Source organism: Rattus rattus, chromosome 3 (genome assembly GCF_011064425.1).
Source record: "Rattus rattus isolate New Zealand chromosome 3, Rrattus_CSIRO_v1, whole genome shotgun sequence".
Classification (NCBI taxonomy): domain Eukaryota; kingdom Metazoa; phylum Chordata; class Mammalia; order Rodentia; family Muridae; genus Rattus; species Rattus rattus.
In genome coordinates this window covers 16,551,711-16,574,210 of record NC_046156.1, presented here as the reverse complement: position 1 = coordinate 16,574,210, position 22,500 = coordinate 16,551,711, and the positions used below count along the sequence as shown (strand labels likewise).

Genomic DNA, 22,500 nt, shown 5'->3' with positions numbered 1-22,500 from the left:
GCTCAAGTACATGAATCTATGTAAGTCATCCTCACTCAAACCACAATCAGCAGAGAGCAGAGCTAAGAGTCCCTCAGTCTGCTCCAGATCCCGTGTTCTGCACTACTGAATGCTGTCTATTGCCTCGTGATGTAAGTACCATGTTATCCCCATTTTACAGATGAGGACACTAAGGCTTATAAAGATGTTGCTTAAAACTTGTCAAGATACCTCCTAACAATGTCAGGTCCTGTGGGGGCTATTTTCACTCAAACCACCACAGTGTTATTGAATGGGTAGTTGAACTGGAGTTCACAATGAGTTCTGTCTCTCCTTAGAACACTGAACGAGACAGACCACAGGATCACAACTGGAGTGGCTAAAAGTAAAGTCTGGCCTTGTGTTGTGTCTGGTTTGGCTGACTAAACATGGAAAATGAGAAGAGATCTGCAGGAGGGTATATGCCGGACACCTCAAAGAACACCACTTCAGCCCACTCAAATCATCCAGCTCTCCCACAAGACTCCACTGAGATGACTCACAGCCCAGACAGTGGTCTGAGAAATGAAGCTCTACTTTGCTTGTGATTTGCGTTTCCCCAACTTTAAACAACAACAACAAAAACTGGCACAAACTCAAGTTGCTGAAGTTAATATATATCAGATGATATCATGTATAGCGTTTATCCACACATCTGCTTTCTCTGTGATGTACGCCGAAGCATCACCCCCTTGACACATTTTTTAAAAATCATTACAATGACCACGAAGAAGGAGAGGGCTGCCACAAAGAGGGAACCAAGTGTCCCTTGTGTAGGTGACGCCCATACAACAGGACTCCCATGAGATTCTCACTAACCCCCTGCCGCTTTGCCTCCTGGGGATCACGTGGAAGGCTGTGGGGAATGTACAGAGTCTTTTGGAAACTCTGAGCTGAGCACTGCGTGGAAAATAATTAGGTTTAGTGGCTAGAAGACATAGGAGGCCGGGTTGAGTCAACGCTAAATTCTTATGCAACCAACAGATGTCGAAGAGTCTAGGTCTTTGATGTCTCCTTCGAGATATGGCCCTACCGCAACCGAGGGTCCAGAAAAGGTGGCATCGCAGTGGCCCTAGAACCTCTTTCTCCATCTGAGTGGTCAAGATGTGAAGGTCAGAGCAGACTGCAGGTCTGGACTCGCACTCCCTGCCCCTCCCCATCCCCTATGGTCTCTCAGCCCTGCCGTGTATTAGCTGTGGCATTAGCAAGCTAAGGGAATCTCTGTATTCCCATGGCTCTCGGCCCTCTGTGTCACCATTGTCTCTCCCCTGATTACTGTCACTCTCCTGACTTGTCTTTCTGCACCCAGCCTTGCCTGCTGTAATCACCATCCACATAACAGCTAAAGCAGAAATCCGGCTACATCGGCAGAATCCCACTGCCCTCAGGGTTAAGGCCAGCCTCCTCAGCATGCTTTAGAAGGCTGTCTGTTTGATCTGACCTCATCTCCTCTGTAGTCTTGCTTCCCTGCTCTCACCCCAGGGCTTCACACACACTTCTGTGTGCAGGCCCTTCAGGGGCCTCCTCACTGTCCACCTTCCCACCAAGGCCTTCTCCCTTTGCAGCTCAGGTTGAGGTGGTCAAGAAGTGCCCAAATCTCTTGCCCAGTGTGTCCCATGCCTTCTGTCTAGAAGGCTTCCTTGGATGAGCTATTTCTGAAGCTCAGCTTTCAGCCCGGAATCTCTTAGACAGCCTTCAGTTTGCCCACTTATTAAAGCAGCAGGTCCCATAGCTTCCATTGAAAGTATCGCCCCTATGGTTATCTCATTCCTTTTTAATTCATCTTAGTTAGGGTTCCTACTACTGTGAAGAGACGCCGTGGCTATGTCAACTCATAGGAAGAAAAACATTTAATGGGGGCTGGCTTGCAGGTTCAGAGGTTTAGTCCATTATCATCATGGCAGGAACATGGCAGTGCACGTATACACGTGATGCTGGAGCCTAGTTCTACATCTATTTCTACAGGAAACAGAAAGAGAACGTGAGCAACCGAACTGGCTTGAGATTCCGAAACCTCAGAGCCCACTCCCAGTGACAGCCTACTTCCTCACAACAAGGCCACACCTACCCCAACGAGGCCCTAATGCTGTCAAATAATGCCACACCATATGAGCCTATGGGGGCCATTTTTATTTAGACTATCCCATTCCCCTCCCTGAGTCCCACAGCCCTGTAGCCACATCTTAATGCGAAATGCATTTGGTCCAACCTCAAAAGTCCCCATCGTCTGTCACGGTTGCAACACTGTTTAAAAGTCCTCAGTTCAAGGTCTTTGCTGCCCGTGGTGATCTCTTAACTCTAATCCTCTAGAAAAGTCAAAATCAAAGAGCAGACCACATCCAAACACAGAAGGGCACCGGACATACATTACAATTCCAAGAGGGAGGTGATACCGTTGAGGGATACACTGGACCAGACTGAAGAAATTGGACCAACGCAAGACTGAAAATCATCTGGGCGCAATCCAAACTCTCCATCTCTACGTCTAATGTCAAAGCACTCTTCAGCTCTCTACCTCCTTTTGGCTGGTTGACTATAATAAACTTCTGACACATGCCTGACCCCAGTGGCTTTCCTTAGTCACAGAGGAAGATTCCATAACCCCTCTCTTACATCCTTGGCTCTAAACCTAGACTCCTGTGCCTGGAGCTGCTGAGCTCTGCTTCTTGCTGGGGTGGAACATGGCCCCTCATCCAGATACATTTTCACCAGCTTTCTTTTCCAGGGATTTCCTCTACTGCTTAAACTTTGCTGTCCTGGGACTCGCTCTGTAGACCACACTGGCCTTAAACTCAGAGATCAACCTGCCTCTGCCTCCTGAGTGCTGGGATTAAAGGTGTGCGCCATTACACCCGGCCCTGAACTTTTTTTAAAGTTATTGTTCACAAATTGGAAGCTTAGCTGGGTGGGATCTTGCCCTGAGGTCACCACTCCATTTGTGCAGAGGTTTAGTCCATTATCATCACTGTAGAAAGCATGGCAGCATCCAGGCAAAAGTAGGTCTGGAAAAGGAGCCGAGAGTTCTACATCCAGACCATCTGGCAGCAAGAAGAGAAAGCGAGTCACTGGGCCGGGCTTGAGATTCTGAAAGCTCAAAGCACATCCCCCAGTGGCACACTTCCTCCAACAAGGCCACACCCCTTAATCCTTTTAAAGCAGTGCCACTTCCTATGAGCCTATTCTCATCAAACCACCTGAGGGGCAGACTATGTCTTGCTGTCTTGCTTTGGATGTGAGATGACTGTTAGAAGCTCATGTGTCTGAGCACTTGGCCCCCAGCTAGGGGAGCTATTTTAGATTATGCAACCTTTAGGAAACTGGATTTAGCTGAAACAAGTGGGTCGCTAGGGAGGGGTTGGGATTCTTCCATCCCGTCCCCATTTCTTTCTGCTTCCTATTTTACTGAGACCTCCATGATGCAGTGAAGGCCCAGAGAGGTCAAGCTGCTTAGCCAAGCTTTCACCAGCAGCCTTAACAGACCAGGCTCTACTCAGTCCAGTTTCTGGTTCTGCGTCTTGTTGCTCTTCTTCATGCTCACCTAACAGAAGCACGTGCAAGAGCTTGGAACAACCAATCTGCTTGGCTTCTGAATCTTCTGGAAACCCTTGCCTAAATAGTTAGGACTCTTCTTCCCCGTGTTGGCAACGTTGTTGCTCTATAACAAATCACACCCCGATGCTCAGAAGCCTGGGAACCATCGATATTCTACTATATCTCACAGTTCTGGTGGACCTGGAATCTAGGAACAGTTTCATCAGGTCAGAGGTGTCTCTGGTAGGTGACAGTGGCTAGAATGTCCAGTCGTAAGGGCTCCTTCATGAAGCCTTTTCCTCAATGGACCACATTGTGCCTCAGGTGGGCCAGACTGCATGCTAAGGCTCAAGAGTTCAAGGGCAAGTAATTTGAAGTTTGAAGTTACATCACCTTCATAACCCAGCTTCGGGGCCACACAGCTGCACTTCTGCAGTTCATTCATAATGAATGAGCACCCAGTGCGAGCGCACGCATGCACACACACACACACACACACACACACACACACACACACACACACACACACACACACAATTAGACTCTCCTCCTTATGGATAGGGACTAGCAGGATTCTAGAAGGCATGTTTGTGCAAGATTCTGCAACAACCATCGTTAGGAAATATACCTTGCCCCTTTACAGAATGAAGGGGAACTTGAAATGACTGGAACTATCACCCCGATACTGGGGGATGGGGGGGAAAGCACCAAAAATTTCCATCTGACGCCAGAGATCTTCCAAAACATAAAGTTGGCGTTCAGGGAAGCTGCAGAGCCACTTGGTTTTGTGCTCCCATAAAAATGACCCAAATATTTGTCCATGTTTATTGCAAATTTGAGAGGCTCTGCCCCTGTGTGAGGCAACGCATGCATCCATTACAACTGTAACTATGGGTATAGATGATTATATAAAAATATGCAAAACAAGATTCCCGGGTCAGGCCTTTATGGGCTCCGATTCAACGTGGGATGCATTTTTACAGGCCGGTTGTAAACCCCTGGAAACAGGTTTATAACAGGAGCACTGACACAGTGTTATCTATGGCGGCAAGAACAGAGGCTGGGTAATAGGCCTGTTCCTCTGTGGCTAATGCTAGCTTGAAGTATCTCTAAATCTCAGCCTTCCCTGCCGCAGGTACTTCGGTGAAATGTAACTACCACAATGCATCCTTCCCGTGCAATTCGCCTGGAGCATGGAGCAGAACCATTGCAGCTCTCCCCGGCAGTGGTACAGAGGAAGCCATCTTTAATAACACAGTGGATGGATGGAGAGTGTGGGCAAGAGACGGGGCATCTTTCTCTAGGTCAGGATCAAATAGTCATTCCAGCTTTGGTGAGCGGAGTCATAGAGAACTGGTGACACCCCCCCACCCCGTCTTGTTTCTAAAGTCAGAAGCTCAGGAGAGTCACGTGACTTGTCCTGGGTCACGCCGAGGGCTTAAGGACAATCAGGCTGCGAAACTCTTGAGGTGTTCGCACCGTTAGATCCAAACGTTAATATGATTCTCCCCTCTCCACCCCCATGCCCCCAACAGTGGACAAGATGAAAATGGACTCGTCTACAACCGGGTAGCAGTGTGCTTTCCGGATAATACTATCCGCAACCCAGGTTTTAACTGTCTGTGAGACCAACTTGTTTAAACAGGAGAGGAGGCCCACGGCACAAAGGGATCTTCACGTTCCTCTGGTAGATTAGGAGAGGCTCCCAGTTAAAGAGTGTTCATTACTATTGTAAATTCTTGCCCCGGGGCTTGTACCCTTGCAGTAGATTACATGAGGTCTGTGTTCATGGACAACGTTTGGCGTCTGATTGAAGGTCCAGTGCAGCTAATTAATTTCATTAGGAAGTGAAGTCATCTTCTAGCAGGAATTAATATTTGGAGCTTCGTGTTGCTAATTCATTTCCAGATTTAATTAGCTCAGAGAAGAAATGTTGCTTGGGCAAGAGGACTTTTTAATTATCAGCTTGGATAAATTTGAAAATGTTGATGCCTAGGGGTTGAGTTAATTAAAACCTGCATTATTTTAACTTTAATTAGCTCGCATCTTTGTTTTGCTCCACCATATGGCCATGTCCTGTAGTCAAATTTAGTTAATTAAGCTAATTAAGCTAATCATTTTAATTACTCAAGACAATATGATTGGATAGAGGATGACTACAACTTTACAGCCAAGCACTTCTTTTTCATTAAGTTGAAGGGACAGAGTTATTTCTGATAGCGGCTGGCGAGCAAAGCTGTGGAGTTCAGGGATGTGACAGCCTCAGAGATATTAAGGCTGAAGTCTAATTGCATTCCTTGATAAAAACAAAATGTCACTAACACAACTCTTTAAAAGCGGAGAATAATTTAGTGCTACACCTATTAGTATTCTGGACCGGCTGACTTGGTCAGGGTGTGCTGGCTTGCTCTTTTTACCCTAATAAGATAATGAAGCAGACTTACTGAGCTGTGGAATTTACTAATGGAGATTTAGGTATTAGATGGTGAAATCTTCATCTTCTTAGATCCGGGTGCCCAGTCGTACCTGCTAGACTTATGGGTCTGTCATCGATCTTGGCACAGGCCTGTATTTTTAGGGGGTTCATAACTCTGTTGGAAAACATTTGCTCCAGGCTGAAAGTTGGTCTAAGAGGGCCCATGTTAGGGATGCTTATTTATAGATTGTGGAATTTCGGAGGGGGAGGAAGAAACATTCGGGTTGGTTTTATGCCGCTGCTCTGGAGACCAACCAAGTTTACTACGTTCGTAGTGTGCCTTCTCCTGGGTCCATCGCTACTCAACACTAAAAAGCCCAGCTCGATAAAGGAAAATTCTTTTATTTTCTTTCTTTGGGTGTGGACATATGTGCGTGAACACAGAGACGCACATGCATGAGCAAGTTGGAGACCAGTGTCAGGCGTGTTTCTTGGTCACTTGTCCCTCTTACTCTTTGAGGCAGTGCCTCTCACTCAACTTGGAATTCTGCTAAACTGGATGGCCACTGACCCCCAGGGGATCTCCTGTGGTCTCCTCTCGGTGTTGGGTTTACAGGCAAATGGTACGGCCAACTTTCCACGTGGGTGTTAGTGGTAGAACTCAGGTCTCCATACTCTGTAAGTCCTTCAGCATCTGAGCTATCTCCCTGGCTCTTTTGGATTTCTTCCTATTTTTGCTTCCCAGTCACCACCTTGGCTCCCCAGTCCATGGGGTCTGATGACCACGGTGGCCTTTTCCAGATCCTCCCCAAAGACAACAGCATCCTCTGCTTGACAGAAACCAAAAGACCTTTTCTCAAAGACTTTCTTCAACCCGCCTGGCTCTCCAGACACACAGAAAGTGATTCTTTGCACAGTTCAGGAGAAAAGATTTAAAATAACCCCTAGAGTAGTATTTGAAGAAAATAATATGAATTGTAAAAGCAGTTCAAATATATGTTTGGGGAGGCTCTGGCTGCCTCTGGTATGTGCTTTCTGGAAAGCTGGTTTTTGACCTGCAACCTGGGCATGTTTCCTATAATGAGAGTATGGCTCCCAGGATAGAGAGATGCTCACATTCTTTGGAATGAAAGATGGGTCATCAGGGGTCACTGAGGCAAAAATCATCTCAAGGAACTAGCTGTAATCCAGAGAAGATGAAGATGGCTGAAGGCAGACTGAGTCGTCCCCCGACCCCCACATACACATACACACACTCCATGTGGGCTAGAAAACTGCAGCTCAACTTGCCTGTCATCAGCCAGCCACAGTTCAGAACACAGCAGACCTAGAATCCTGCAGGTGACAGGCCATTTTGTTCATGCACTCATTTCCTTGTTTGTTCAGTCATTCAACAAAAATTCTCTAGTGCCAGGCAGTCTTCTGGACATCTGAGGTGGGGATACAAATGGGGAGCAGATTTAGACTCCAGGGACTAATGTTCTGCTTGGACAATGGAGGATTTCCGTAGAGGAGTCTAGAATGTGATTGGGAAACCCAAGGAGGCTCCTTAGAGGGGGCAGCATCAGGTGCAGGTACAGAGCGTACACATCAAAGCTGTGTTGATGTGTCAATGAGCCCAACCCTGGAATCTCGGTTTCTTTCTTTCATTTTTTTATCTCTTTTCTATGTGCCATTCATGTATGCCATGGAGTCTGTGTGGAGGTCAAGGGACAACGTCAGGTGTTAGCTCATACCTTCTACCCCACCTAAGACAGGCTATCTCATTGTTCATTGCTGCGAATACTGGGCTAAGTGGCTCCCAGGTTCTAGCAATTCTCCTGTCTCCGTCTCTCATTTCCCACTTCTCCATATCACACATTTGCACACTACTGTATACCACTTCTATATGAGCTCCAAACTCAGTTCGTCAGGTGTGCTCAGCAACTATTCTGCCTGCTGGGCCATCTCCTCAGGCCCTGGAATCTGTTTTTTTGCTACAGTCTCCCTCTTGAGTTGGAGTCAGACTCAAAGGCCCGTTAAACACCATGCTCTTCATCTTGTTTCCATACAAAGGCCATGGGAAAACTCAAAAGAGATTGCATTTATTCCATACTACACAGAGTAAAGTGGGTCAACTGAAATTAAAATACACTGTGGCCAAAGGTTTGCCTCACAGAAAATGAAGGAAAAAACAGCTCCAGACATAGTGAAGTTCCTTTGACAAACTGGAATGACTCACAACTGGGGACAATTTTAGAAAATGTAAAAAAGATTATGCTTGGGTAGTATTCAATCCAGAGCTTGGGTAGTATTATTTTAACAGTGCTAATGAGGTTTGCTAAATCTCTAAATTGTGATGTAAGAAGAAGGAAGAGGAGGAGGGGGAAGAAGAAGGAGAATAGAGGAGAAGGTAAAAAAAAAGGAGAAGAAAGAGGAGGGAGAAGAGGGAAAAGGAGAAGAAAGAGAAGCAGAAAAGGAGGAGAAAAGGAAGAGGAAGAAGAAGGGGAAGGGGAGGAAGGGGAGGAGGAAGAGGAAGAAGAGGAGGTAGAGGAGGAGGAAGAGGAGGAGGAAGAAAAGGGGAGGAAGAGGAGGAGGGGAAGGGAGGAGGGAAGAGAGGAGGAAGAGGAAGGGAGGAGGAAAGAGGAGGAAGAGGAAGGGAGGAGGAAGAGGAGGGGAAGAGGAGGGAGGAAGAGGAGGGGGAGAGAGAGAAGGGGAAAGAGGAGGAAGAGGAGGGGAAGAGGATGAGCAGGAAGAGGAGGGGAGGAAGAGGAGAAGGGGAAAGAGGAGGAAGAGGAGGGGAAGAGGATGAGCAGGAAGAGGAGGGGGAGGAAGAGGAGAAGGGGAAAGAGGAGGAAGAGGAGGGGAGAGAGGAGGAGGAAGAAGAAGAAGAGGAGGAGGAGGAGGAGGAGGAGGAGGAGGAGGAAGAAGAAGAAGAAGAAGAAGAAGAAGAAGAAGCAGAAGAAGAAGCAGAAGAAGAAGAAGAAGAAGAAGAAGAAGAAGAAGAAGAAGAAGAAGAAGAAGAAGAAGAAGAAGAAGAAGAAGAAGAAGAAGAAGAAGAAGAAGAAGAAGAAGAAGAAGAAGAAGAAGAAGAAACAACCAAAATTGATGACAAAGCACCAAATAATTGGACATTTTCTCCAGCTTTTTCCACATAAAAGCAGCAGAGACTCATGGGAGTTAAACTTCACCATCGTCATGATGCCACTCTGGTTCACACATGGACTCGGAGTAAGGCAAAGCCATCAGTGAAACCCTGAGCTCAGTCACTGTTAACTATTTGATTATCAGATCACTCCTTCCCCCAGTAGCCATGCAAAATACATTTGATCCTTTTACAGAAAAGGACTAAGAATTCACAACTTTTTGTCCTGTGTAAAGTGAAATAGTTTCATCAGTGTCTCTTCCTGGCCACCAAGCATTGCCGGTATCCAGAATCTGCATGGTTCTGAGTGCACAGCACCAAAGCAGTTACTTCAGGGTAGACTAATGTCTGTCAAGCAGATGTCGTGCTTAAGCTCTGATCTCAACATGCTTTTCTGCAGGACATGGTGCTAACCTTGATAAGACTTTGGCCTCAGAGTTGCCTCTGCCCACACATTAACTGTGTGACCTTGGCCTACTTGCCTAACCTCGCTAAGGTTAACTGTGGCTAATCCCTCTACTTCCAGTTTTCCCCACTGCTAATGTGGGGATGGTAAGATCTTCAAAGGTGCCTGCTGGAATAACTCACACAAGTGATGCCTGGTCCACAGTTCAATCCTTTCCTGAGCTACCTTCTATCAACCATTTGGTCTGAGTTTATTAAGTTACAACATCTGCCTTTATGTTGAATGTAAAAAATTAAAAAATTTAAACCGCAAATAAATCATGTGAGTGCTACCCATTGTGTTGAATCAAACATCACCTGTCGACACTTGGCACATTCACACATTGGAGCAGACATGCAAACGATACAGTTAAGCCACTTTCAAAGTGGACAAGGGGCCTTATAATTACATCTTAAATCAGAGAATGTATCGTCGAGCGTCCATATTCAGAATCCAAAGTGTGCCATCCTCAGACTAGAAAGCCCTGTTTCCCTTAATGAGTTACATGTAATACACTGGCAAATACAGCTGTTATTGGTAAATTCCTATTTAACAGATGGGCAAAATAAGGCACTGAGATTAAATGATTAGCCCATGGCTAATATTTGATTAGAAAGACAAATTTAATCAGAGTTGCCATTTGACTTCCCTTCAGGACGAGAATTGGATTCCAAGTGCTTCCTGACTTGGGTCGGGCCTGTTGCACAAGCAGTTCAATATGTGCTTTATTACAAGATGGAGGGGACCCTTTCTCCAGAGGAAGCAGAGCATCCCCTACGCCACATACACCATGAATTTTTGCAACACATCACACAGTGAGTACTGCCCCTTCTCTGGCAGGAAAGATGGAAAGAAGACAGAATCTAGTGTAACAATATACAAATGCTCACACTAGCAAAGGGAACCCAGAGGGAGAAGTCCTGAATTAGTCTTAGGATGGGGCCTGCTCACATACTCTGGGAGACAGAGGGTTCTGTAATCTTTATGAGTAGGAGGTCATCAAGGTGCCTCTTCTGAGGAGGTAGGAGGAGCGCAGGACAGCGAGTAGGTTTTGAGAGTTTCCCGATTCTTACCAGGCTCAATCAACCAACTGCCTGACCCCATTCTGTTCTGAAATATGACGTCACAAACGTGTCCGGAGCTGGATAAAATGCTCGGTACTAAGTTCATTAACTTGTCGTCTGCATGTGAAACAAGGGGATTCCAGAGACAGCGTCCTTCAGACTTGATATTGGAAATCAGACTCCGCACCAGAAAAAAAAAAGGAAAGAAGGAATGAATAGAGGAAGAAAGGGAGGGAGGGAGAGGGGGAGGAAGGAAGGAAGGAAGGAAGGAAGGAAAGAGGGGGGAAGGAGGGAGGGAGAAGGGAAGGATGGGGGAGAGAGAGGGGGAGAGAGAGAGACAGAGAGAGACAGAGAGAGGAAGAGAAAGAAGAGGCCACATTTGGGATGTATTATATGAGAGATGAATGAGAGACAGATTTCTCCTTAACTTTATAAGAGAATATATTCTAAAGTCCTTAAGTATCTAGCTCTGCACACCGCTGCCCCCAAGAAAGCCAACGAGCACGCCTAGCATGAAGCTCTGCTACAGAAGGTGTCTTCCCTGAAAGGCTTCTGTTGTGAGGACCACAACGCACGGCAGCTTGGGAATAGAGTGGTTCGCCTCAGATTACAGTCAGTCCATCATGAAAGGGAGAGAAAGCAGGAACAACATGGTTTATTGGCTGGCCACTCATGGCTTGTTCAGCTTGCTGATACCATCCAGAACCTCCTACTTGGGGTGGCACTGCCCACAGTGGGCCGGCCCTCCCCCATCAGTTACTAATCAGGAAAATCCTCACAGATCTGCCTACAGGCAATCTGATGGGGGTGTTTTCTCTGTTGAGATTTCTGCTTTCTGAATAACTCTAGCTTGTGTCAAATTAAAAACAAAACAAGCACACAAACAAAACAGACGGTACTTACAGAAGAGAAAAACCGAGGCCATGCTACAGAGAATAGTATCAGGAGTCTGTTATGAGCAGGGAAGAGGCGTTGTCTTTCTACCAGCTGCAAACTCTACCTACGACATCGGACTTCCTGCTTAATGACTATAACTCATAAAGAAATATGTTGCAGACATACACAGCGGGGCGGCAGAGGTGGCTTAGTTGGTAAGAGCACCTGCTGCTCTCGCAGGGAACCCTGGATCAGTTCCCAGCACCCACATAATGTCTCACGACAGCCTGTAACTCCAGTTCAAGCAGAGTCCGATGCTCTCTTCTGACCTCTGCAAGCCCCACATAGTACTTAATACAAGTGTGCGGGCACTCACACATGCACACTAAATAAAGGCAACGTGACAAGCGTGTACTGCCTTGCTATTTCCTACTGATAATCCACATTCCAAGTATAGCCACTTATACGTGCTTTCTAGAACTTTCCAACTTAAGGGGAAGGGGGTGTATATAGCCATCTGTATCTAGGGAGAAGCGTAATTTAATCTCCAGGGTGAAATAAATATATATTGGCTACCTTTCATCTCATAGTATATATAATAGAATAAAAGATTAAATAGATAACTTGAAAGGGGTCACTGAGTTGTAAAACTGTAGTCCCCCCCCCAAAAAAAATAAAGAAAAATTATGGGTGTTGGGGTTTGGGCTATAGCAACAAACCTGTCATAATATATATATATGTGTATGTGTGTGTGTGTGTGTGTGTGTGTGTACTGACATACATATATAAAACACACACACATACATACATATATATGTATGTATATAAAAAATCTTATATACCCTAATATATATTATATGTCTGAAAGTAAAAGAAATCTTTTTTGGCCTACCGCAACATAAAAGAATGTTTTATTAAAACAGGCCGCCTTTCTCCTTAACTATTCTGCTCTTTGTAATGAAAGCAACTAGGATCTAATGGTGTGTTACAGGAATTTATTTACAAATCTTGATATCTTTTTGGACTCTAGCAATTAATGGGAGACTAGGAAGAACAGCCAACAAATTTTTTAAAAATCAGCTTAGAATTCTGTTTGGATGTAATTAAAAGTGTAATCTGTTCCATTTGAATACTTCGGTGCTCCTCTATCTTAAAACAACAAACACAAATATTGGTTTTTTTCATCATATGTATGCTTTTCACATATGCTAAGACAAGTAAAATTTTCCCATAAAATTGTCTGTGTGTATATGCCTTTTATATAAATATACAATGACTTTTAAATGTATTACTTATTTACTCAGAGACAGAATTTAATGTAGCCGAAATTGGTCTTGCTCTCCTGATCTTCCTCTTTCCAACTCCAGAGTGCTAGGATTACAGGTGTCTGCCGTCACTTCCGGTTCACAATGGCTTTGGCTAAGATGGCCCAGCCAGTGTACTGGTCTGGACATTTGGTCCCTAGGTGGTGGCACTGTTTGGGAAGGTTATGAAACCTTTAGGGGGTGGGGCTTTGTTGGCAGACACAGGTCACCCGAGTTGGTTTTTCAGAGTTTTAGCTTCACTGTTTCCTGTTCTCTTGCTCTCTGCTTCCGGTGTGTGGATGAAAATGTTATCAGCTGGTTTCTGCTTTTGCCACTGGGCTATGCCAGCCCCACTGTGACGGGCAGGAGCAATAGGCTAAAATGAATCCTTTCTTCTTTAAGTTGCTTTGGTCACAGTAACTAAAACAGAGGGTTAAAGCTTTCACCGCGCAACCATGAAGACCTGAGTCCGCATCCCCGGCACTCAAAGTTAACCACGGAGGGCGGTGACGCCCACTTGTAATCTCTCAGCTCCAGGAGACAAAGAGGAGAGGATCCCTGGGGCTTGCTGTCCATCTACTCTAGTCAAAGACTCATTGAAAACACTGTCTCAAAAATACGGAGAAGGCCATGCGTGGTGGCGCACACCTTTAATCCTTTAAGCGTTTAGGAGGCAGAGACAGGTGAGTCTCTCTGGGTTTGAGAACAATCTGCTATGCGTAGCGGATGCGATGCCCGCCAGGGCTACACAGTGTTGAGAGCCTGTCTCAAATAACTAAATAATAAGGCGGAGAAGCTATTAAGACACCAAGTGGTGACTTTTGCCCTCTACATCCACACCGGGTGAGAACGGGTACACGTGAGCTCATGTGTGTGCGTGTACACCCACACACGAGAGTCCTTTGAGCGCCATAGCTCACCTGAAGATTTTTAAAACGTCTTCTATTAGTTTCCATGGAATATATTTATCTGTCTTGCTGTCTAAACCAATGCGATTCCTAAAGTCTTGTTCTTTTTTCTCAGCAACAATTTGTGGTCAGAGTCATTATGAATTTATATTTAATCATTCATGATAAGGTGGTTGAGATTTCTTTAGTCAAAAAAAGATATTTCTCTTAGAGCACAGCTAAAATATTCAGGCAATCTAAGCCAGTTAACATTTCAAATTGGCGAAAGATAAGACACGGTATTTTAATGTTTTAGGGGAAAAGAAACTAGTTATGGGCCACGGGATGAAGTGTGTTCCTGTTAGAAACTGGCAACCTATGCCCAGAGGTCAGACAGAAAACGGGACACCAGCATGCTGGAGACAGGGGGTGGACAGAGTACATGCATCCATCCCATACCTAACTTTTACATATTTTTAAACAGTGTGTGTGTGTGTGTGTGTGTGTGTGTGTGTGCAGTGTGTGTCGTGTGTGTGTGTGTGGTGTGTGTGTGTGTGTGTGTGTGTGTGTGTGTGCAGTGTGTGTGTGTGTGTTGGCTATTAATGTGTGTGTGTGTGTGTGTGTGTGTGTGTGTGTGTGTGTGTGTGTGCGGTGTGTGTGTGCGGTGTGCGGTGTGTGTGTGCGGTGCAGTGTGTGCGGTGCAGTGTGTGTGTGCAGTGTGTGTGTGTGTGTGCAGTGTGTGTGTGCAGTGTGTGTGTGCAGTGTGTGTGTGTGTGTGTGTGCAGTGTGTGTGTGCAGTGTGTGTGTGCAGTGTGTGTGTGTGTGTGTGCAGTGTGTGTGTGCAGTGTGTACACATGTGTGTGTGCAGTGTGTGCAGTATGTGTGTGTGTCTATATAACATGTGGTATGTCTGAGTGCTTGTGTGTCTGTATATGCATATACCATGTGATTGGGTTTCCAGCAGAGGCCAGAAGACAGAAGGGGAGCTGGAGTTGCAAATGACTGTGGGCTTCCCAGTGTGGGTTTGGGGAATAGAACACAGGTTCTCGGAAAGAGCAGGAAGTGTTCTTAATCACTGAACCATCTTTCCAGCACCTGATCCTGTGCTTTATGGGCTTTTTTAATATTAACTTCACATCTAAGAAGTACTGTAATAAACATCGGTTACTGAGGATGTTTTACTCACTCTGACCTCTCAGCCTTCCAATGAGCACTCCCTGACTTTGCATGCTTACTTAGTGACCTCTTGGAACCTCAAATCGCTCATCTATAAAACTGAGGGATGCAAGGCAGGCGTGGTGCATGGTGCCACACACCTGTCACCCCACTATGTCAAAGGCTAAGGCAGGAGAATCCCTAGGCATTTGGGGCCAGCCTGGGCTAAAGAGCAAAAACCTCGTGTTACCCAGCCTACAAAACAACCAAGCCTACCGGTCGCAGAAAACTGAGAGTGAACATGAGGACTCCCGTTAAGGCTGGTGAGAGTGCATACGCACTTGTTTACTGTAAATGTTAGAACGCACTTGCAGCGTTCAGTGCAAGAGAGACTTCTTAGAGAAAGTATTACGGTGACACATGCAAGGTTTATGGCAACCGCTAGTTTAACGAGAGAAACTGAATCAGAAGCCTTAAAGGAATGTTCAAACTTTGACACACCCATCCCCAGCGAAGTTCTAAAGGAAAGGGCAAACAACTGCGGGGATCAATTTCCCTCTCCAGTTTCCATAATTAATCTTCACGTGGAAATTCAGTTTGTCCTGAGATTCTTTTGCTTTACGGTTTCTAAAACAGACAATTCACTCAAAATGAAGAATTAATTTAGGAAGGACGTCTTTAGTGTTTTCTCAAAGAGAAAAAAAAAAGAGATAGCTCAAACAACACGGGGGGGGGAATTATGTAAGGAGGGGAACGGTTTTTCGGAAAGTTGAAGCCATAAACTTTTTGTTCCAGGTAGAGAGATCTTTCTGGGCTGAAGGAAGGTGAGACCCCTGCTTGGATTAGCTAAAGATTGTCCTTAACCTGGTTTAAAGTAAGGACTAACTGCACCTTAAAACACAACTTCTGAAATATGCCCTCTCTTGAGGCTCTTATACCAATGTTTCGAATCTTCCCTGAAACCCTTCTGCCCTTGTCAAGCCCCAACTTTATAGATGGGCAAGGAAAACTGGACCCTTTGCTTCTCCCCAGCAAGTCAGGATAGGGCGTGCAGCTGTTGCCGCTAAGATCGCCATTAGTCTCTGAGGAGAGGTTGGGAAAGTGGGAACTTTGTTGGTCTGTCCACTCTGACAGAGCCATTAAACAACTTTCCAGGGTCATTCAAAGAACTTATAACAGAATCCATTGGTTTTCATCCTATGCCTTATTACTGTGATTTAGGAGAGCGAATGGCCCTGTTTACACAGCTGTAACATGTCAGGACCTGTAGCACATTATTAGCTTGAGACCTCTGAGTTGCAGTCCGTTCTCAGCAGAATCAATCCGGACTTGAAACCATTCCCTCTAGGATGCACACGCACATCTACACATCTCTCCGCACAAGCATGCCCTGTGCAACTGGAAGTCGCAGTCACTTGAAGTGAGTTACAAATTCACCTTCCAAAAATCGGCCTCCCGACTTGTTGCTCTCTGCATGCGCCCAATGGGAGCAGAAGGCTGCGAGTGTGGGATAACTAGATGGCCGGGGTTGGTGGGGAAGGTGTTGTACTTCCCTGCTTGTCACATCCCAGCCTCTGCAAGCGGGAGCCGCTGGCTGTTAAGCCTTCAGAGCACTGCCAAACTAAAATGGCTGCTTGGTAATACTTTAATTGCAGTTTCGTGGAAGCAAATTGCTTTTTAACTGCAGTAAGCATTCCTGTGACTTGGCTGGACTGACAATAGGAGAGCCTCAGTAACAAAACCGAGATGAACATTAACTTGTAAACGATCTGTGTTTGCAAGAGCCTCCCAAGGAGAGGCGAGGCAGCGAGAAACCAGGCTGGGAACAACACCCCCCCACCTCCAGGAAGGTCTCTTTGGGCAACCATTTCTTAATTCAGGACAATTATTTAAAGTATAGGGAGAGTCTTCACTCTGCCCTTGATAGATAGCTCTTGGATTCGCTGTTTGTTCCATAATTTATTGACCCTAAGAAATATTTTATGTAACCAGTACTGTGCATTAGAATCTTACTATATTGACATTTAAAAGCATTTAATTTAAGAGCTTCATTTTAGATGATTGGTTGTTTCAAATATCAGTGTGAATAAGGGCAACAGAAAGAATTTAAATATAGTTAATATTTAGAGGCTGGCGATTTCACGGGCTTCATTTCCACGTGAGTCTCCTCGCTTTGCGGTTTATAAGATTCAACAGTCCCCGTTAAACTCTTCCTAATAAATCAGGAAGAGCTGGAAACAGTTTCTTGTGGGGAATGATTTGGCTTGGAATGTCTTGGGGCTCCCAGGTACTGCAGGAGGTGTAAGTCTGGGAGACGGATAGGTTTAAAAAAAACAAAAACAAAAACAGAAAAAAAAAACAAAAACCCAACATTAAACCCTTTAGAGGACAATCTTCTCACAAAATTGTTTCATTAGCAAGAGTGACAATTTGCATGATTGAGACATTTACTTGTATCATAAACATAATTTTTATCAGGAGTTTAGCAGTGCTCACTTATAAGGACTGGGGCCCGTCTTGCTGTGTGACTCGGTTCACAGGAAGTCCTTTCAGACGAGCACACACCCACATCACAAACTCGATGAATGAAAGGCAGGTAAGCAGTTTTGGTTTTTTCTTTTTTTCCCCCCTCCAAAGGAACATTCGTTGGGGTTGGGGGAGGAGCCACGCACAATGGCTGCTCATATCAGAATAAGCCTGAGTGTTTTTAGTGGCTGTCTATCCGCATCGAGCATCCCCATTAAAGCTGGGTTTTATTGTTTGAAATGCCTCTGGTTTCAAGAAAGTGTTTTACCTAAAGCAAGACTACTACTTAAATATGTTCTATTGTATATTCAGAGCTCCATTAGTCCTTCTCCAGTTTAGCACATCAAAGAGAAGGCCTCATCTCTTGCATGTGGATTATACTAACATGAGTGACATTTGTAATCTTATAGGTCTGCGACTTAAGAGATGCTTTTAGAAGCTCGTTAGGAAATACACCACACTGCTGGAGGAGCCAGCCATATAATAGTTCATTTAAAAGGCGGCGATGACCTTTGACCTCCCCATCACTGAATGCCATACTGTATTACTGAAAGTTATTAGCCACGTCCTTTGAATTTCTACACTACATGCGACATGAGTGCTTTGGCTAAAAAAAAAAAAAAAACGTAGATGCCTGCACTTCTCTGAATAACAGCAAACGCCTCCCCCTCACCCCCTTCCCTGCAACAGACCAAGTTCTTTCAGAAAGTATCTTATCGGGGGCGGAAAGGGGGTAGTGGTTAGAATCAGAATAAGTTTAAAGAAAGTCTCCAGGGGCCCATCTCGGATGTTGTGTATACACGTACTTCTTTATCTTGTGTTATTCTCCTTGCATTTTCTTTGCATAAAGCGCAGGCGAGATGATTCCCTTTAACAATCTGCCTCTACATCCTCCTAGAGGTCCGCAGTTTCAACAACTAACTCTTCCTCCTGGCTTGGGCTCTTTAGAAGCCGGAAGTTAGCAGAGCACGCTCGGTCGACATCCGTTTCTGTTCTCAGACCGGGTCTTCCTCGGGGGGGGGAGGGGGCTTTGCTCAAACAAAATAAAACAAAACGCCATTTTTAGAAAGCAGCAGTGCAGCCTAAATGCTCTCGGAGTGGGCAGCCTGTGAGGGAAGAGCTGAGGGTCACCCTCACGTGACCAGCCAGGGCGCCACCCTGCCATCCAGGCCCATTTGGCTCCTACTGGGTCCAGTAGGAACAGGGCAGCTACTGAAGCATGAAGCCCCACACCTTTCATAGGAACCTCTGTGGTGCAGAGTCTAAGATTAGCAACTCGGAGACAGCAACCACCTCAGGACTGAAGGAGACCTGAATCCTCCGCTGGTAACCGCAAGGAAACAGACAGGTCAGTGAAGAAGATCCAAAGGAACGAGGCTACAAGAATCCCAGCTCACCAGGCAAGGGACGGCCCATCCAAGGCCACCAAGGTCAGAGTAAACTTTGGAGCCCTAAACTAAAGGGGGACTTTAGATCCACACAAGATGCTCTAGAAACGCTCCGGCCTTCAAAGGCTACACACAGCTGATGTGAGGTCGTGCTGTGGTTTTCAAGGTGCCTGTGACCAAAACAGGTACTCACCCATACACACCAAAGACCCGGATGCAAAGTGTTGCTGACACCTACCCTTAGCTTACGACGGCCTGATAATCTGACGGTTATACTTTATTAGCCTGGAGCTAAATACAGGTATGTCTAAAGCCCATTCCTCTTACTCCAATTTAAACATTTGACACAGACAACAAGAAAACCATGACTCCTTCCAAATTACACAAGAGAAGCAGCGTTTAAACCCAAACTCTGTTGGATATTTTTTCTTTTAAGTTTTTATTATTTAAATACACCATACTAGAGCAAATGTCTCTGAAAATATCACAAATAAAAGATTTTTTTTTTCTTCATTCAGCAAATTAGAAGTAGGGGGGGATTTCTACATAGTAGCGGCTATGAGCCTCATTTTTTTTTTTTCTTCTTTTTTTTTTAACCTTTGTCATGGGCGGAGCAACATCGGGACAAGAACACTCACATGCATACATACATTGTATTTTACAGAGATACAATAAAAGTGTCTGTGATAGAACTATCACAAAAGCCACGTCTCTTTCCTTTTTAACTCATGTTCAGGTTTGATTGAAACACATCTCATTACAACACTTAAATATACAAAGAGCAAACAGAATGTAGTTAAGAGTAAAACAGGGCGCACACTCCGGCCGGTGCCCTGCTAATTGTTAATGAGGGTAGAAAGCAGATTCGTGATGCCTCTTCTAATTAGCTTCATTAGTCATTGCCCTCCCCCCAAGCACCCTCCCCCCTAGATGTCCTTTGGTGGATCTTTTTTCATTCTCGCTACCGTCTCCCATTAGCCCGGGTTCATGGAGTCCTTAATGTTCATATTCAGTCATTTTAATACACCAATAAATGCAGGAAGGGCACTCAAGACTAAAGGGGGCGCGGTGTGGCACGGTGCTGGCTACGAAGATGACTGGTCTACAGCAGACGCACGGGATCCACCTGTGATGAACAATTCTGAGATGAAGGCACGCATTCTGCAACACTCTGACCTCTCAGCAGACCTGCAAGACATAAAAATGGGCATCTTAGCTAACATGCTAAACTGGAGAGGCATTCAACCCGAACACGACAGCTTCTGTCCTCTCTGCGCTCGCTAATCTTCTCTTATTAGATTACTTTCCAACTGTGACTCGATGGGAGCTCCCCGAGCGCCTCACTCAGAAGCAGAATGTGTTACTAGCTGGGGAAATGAGATGGGATAGGGACTCTGGAAGGTTCTGGGGTAGACCTTCTAAACCATCCTTAAACTCCGGGAAAGCAGGTTTCTCTCCAAAAAGAAGGTCTCACCTCCTAGGGAGATCTTGGCATTTTAAAAAGTAAATAAATAAAATAAAATAAAAAAAAATCACAGGCCATTCAGAGTAAGGTCCCATATGTAAGAAGTTTTGGATTCCATGGGCCCAGTTATATCACCTGTGAGCAATGATTCAGATCGCCTTCACCTCAGTTTCCTCCCCTTCAAAGTAGGGGCAGCAAAACCGTTACTCGGTGTGAATGAGATAGCGTTACTCTGCTGTCTTCACCCGAGTTGGCGCCTTCCTCTAGGGCATGTGTGTGACAATTTCTATATGCACCTATGTAATAATTGTTTTCACACAACTTTGTCACGTGACGTCACATGCATGTTACAGGCATAGAAATCCTGTATTTCTACGTGATGTGCTAATGACCCGAGATGGACTGAAGTGCACGGTCCAGCGTGAGAGGAGCTAGCTCTAACACGTGAAGGAACAAAAGGCAACGGACAGCTGCCAGACATAAGCCGCTCACAATTACCAACGTGGAGTCATGTCTATCTGGGTCATGGGGGGTCCCTAAGTGACACACATGAACACCTCAGGAAGTTCTCCGTTGTTAGCCTTCCCCTAACTTACCAAAGGCCCGAGTCTACAAACTCCACTTCCAAGCTAATTAAAGTGGTAGAGGCTCAATTCCCCAGAGTGGAAGCCGGTGTGAGAAAGGTAATTTGTCTGTCCAGAACGAAGACACACCAGCAGCCAGCGAGCATATTTAATAAATGAGCATCAAATGTCCTCTACGATGGACGCATACAACACCAACTACGTAACCACGGGGAGCCTCGAAGTGACACACGACTTAGAAAGCATTGCTAAGTCTTCCTCCCACTAAAGCACAAAAGATTCTAGAAGGTTCCCTTACACCTTTGAATGATACAGAAAAATAATTCCAGAGCAGGCAGGAATCTTATCTGCAGAGGGGAAAAAAACTGAGCCCTGATTTCCGATTTTCCTAATATTTTAGAAAGCACCATGGTTTGGGGACTAGCTAAGCCTCCTCCGAGTGACAGAAGCCATGAGACTGTGTAGGTCCTCAGAGGCCACTGGATCTGGACTTCAGTCCACATGAGATTTCAGTTGAAAAACCTTAAATGTATTTTCCCCGGAACACACAAGAGCCAAGCTGCACGCAGGAACTGGACGCCGCATTCCTGATACCATCAACGGATTTCAGGAGAGCAAAAGTTTAAAAACAGGACGATGGGGGGGCTGAACCTTCCCATCAATGAGCTGTCTTTAAAGGGTCATGGAAATAATCAACTCATCATTTGCCAGACGGAAGACGGCTACGCACAGTTACTCTGGATCATGCACTAAAGTGTAATTGGTTCTGCGAATGGAAAGAAGACGACCAAAATAAATATCCAGTTTTTCTCAACACCACCCCCCCCAACTCAGAGAAGGAGAAAAAAGAAAATACTGAAATGGAGCCATTTGTCACCCCTCCTCATCTCATCTCCCATAGAAAAGAAACGCCACAGGGTTTTGGGGGGAAATCGTTTTAAAGCGTTTTCCAAAAAAGCAGTTTATGATCCACTAGGAAGTGTGCTTTCATTAACTCTTCCCTCTTGCTCTCTCATTAATATCTCTCTGGACCACACTCAGCTTACCCAGAACCTTTATTTACAAAACTACCTCGTGAATTGACTGTGCTCATGGTGAACAGAGCACCAGGGACAAAAATGTGAGACATTCGTGCCAACAGGGAAATGTGCTTAATTAACACCACCCCCAAAACACAGCGCTTCACCAGGGCCCGGCAGGGCCATTTCCTTAAGTTTTATTTCCTTGTGCCTTTTATGTGCAATTAATTTCTGAAGGCCACCTGTCTCCCTCTATTTCAGGAGGAAGGGACCTTAACATTAAGAAAATAGACACTAGCAGACTCTTTTTCATTGCCTAAACCATATTTTGGGTCCCAGTATGAATATCCTACAACTCCTAAAAGGGATGGGGAGCAGAGACCTCCAATGAGAGGTGTAACACAGGCAAACCCATAAACGTAAAGACAAAAACAAAAAACGACCATCTTCCCCTCCTGACACACCTACCTGTTCACAGACATCATATTATACTCGACAAGGAGCCAGAGAGTCCTGCTCACCTTTCTAAAGTGTCCCCCACACTTAGTTCCAGCACGGTCACTGCCTGTGTCCAGTTTTCACAATCTAATACCCCTTCCATCTCCTCCCCCCTTCTGTTCTCCCTGTGCTAGAATGAACTGTAACTCAGAGTGTATGTGTGTGTGTGTGTGTGCATGCATGCGTGCATGTGTGTGTGT

The 22,500-nt window shown here is 45.4% G+C and overlaps 1 protein-coding gene across 2 annotated transcripts in view; it reads right to left on the bottom strand.

The window, feature by feature from the left end:
* Positions 1–19,132: 19,132 nt before the first annotated feature.
* Positions 19,133–22,500, bottom strand: part of Lmo4 (LIM domain only 4) — a 17,321-nt gene continuing 13,953 nt past the window's right edge. For both annotated transcript variants that reach the window (XM_032897236.1, XM_032897237.1), the window contains exon 5: positions 19,133–19,922. In XM_032897236.1, coding sequence (XP_032753127.1) covers positions 19,914–19,922 — 9 coding nt within the window. In that variant the 3' untranslated portion in view covers positions 19,133–19,913. The remainder of the gene's footprint in view (positions 19,923–22,500) is intronic.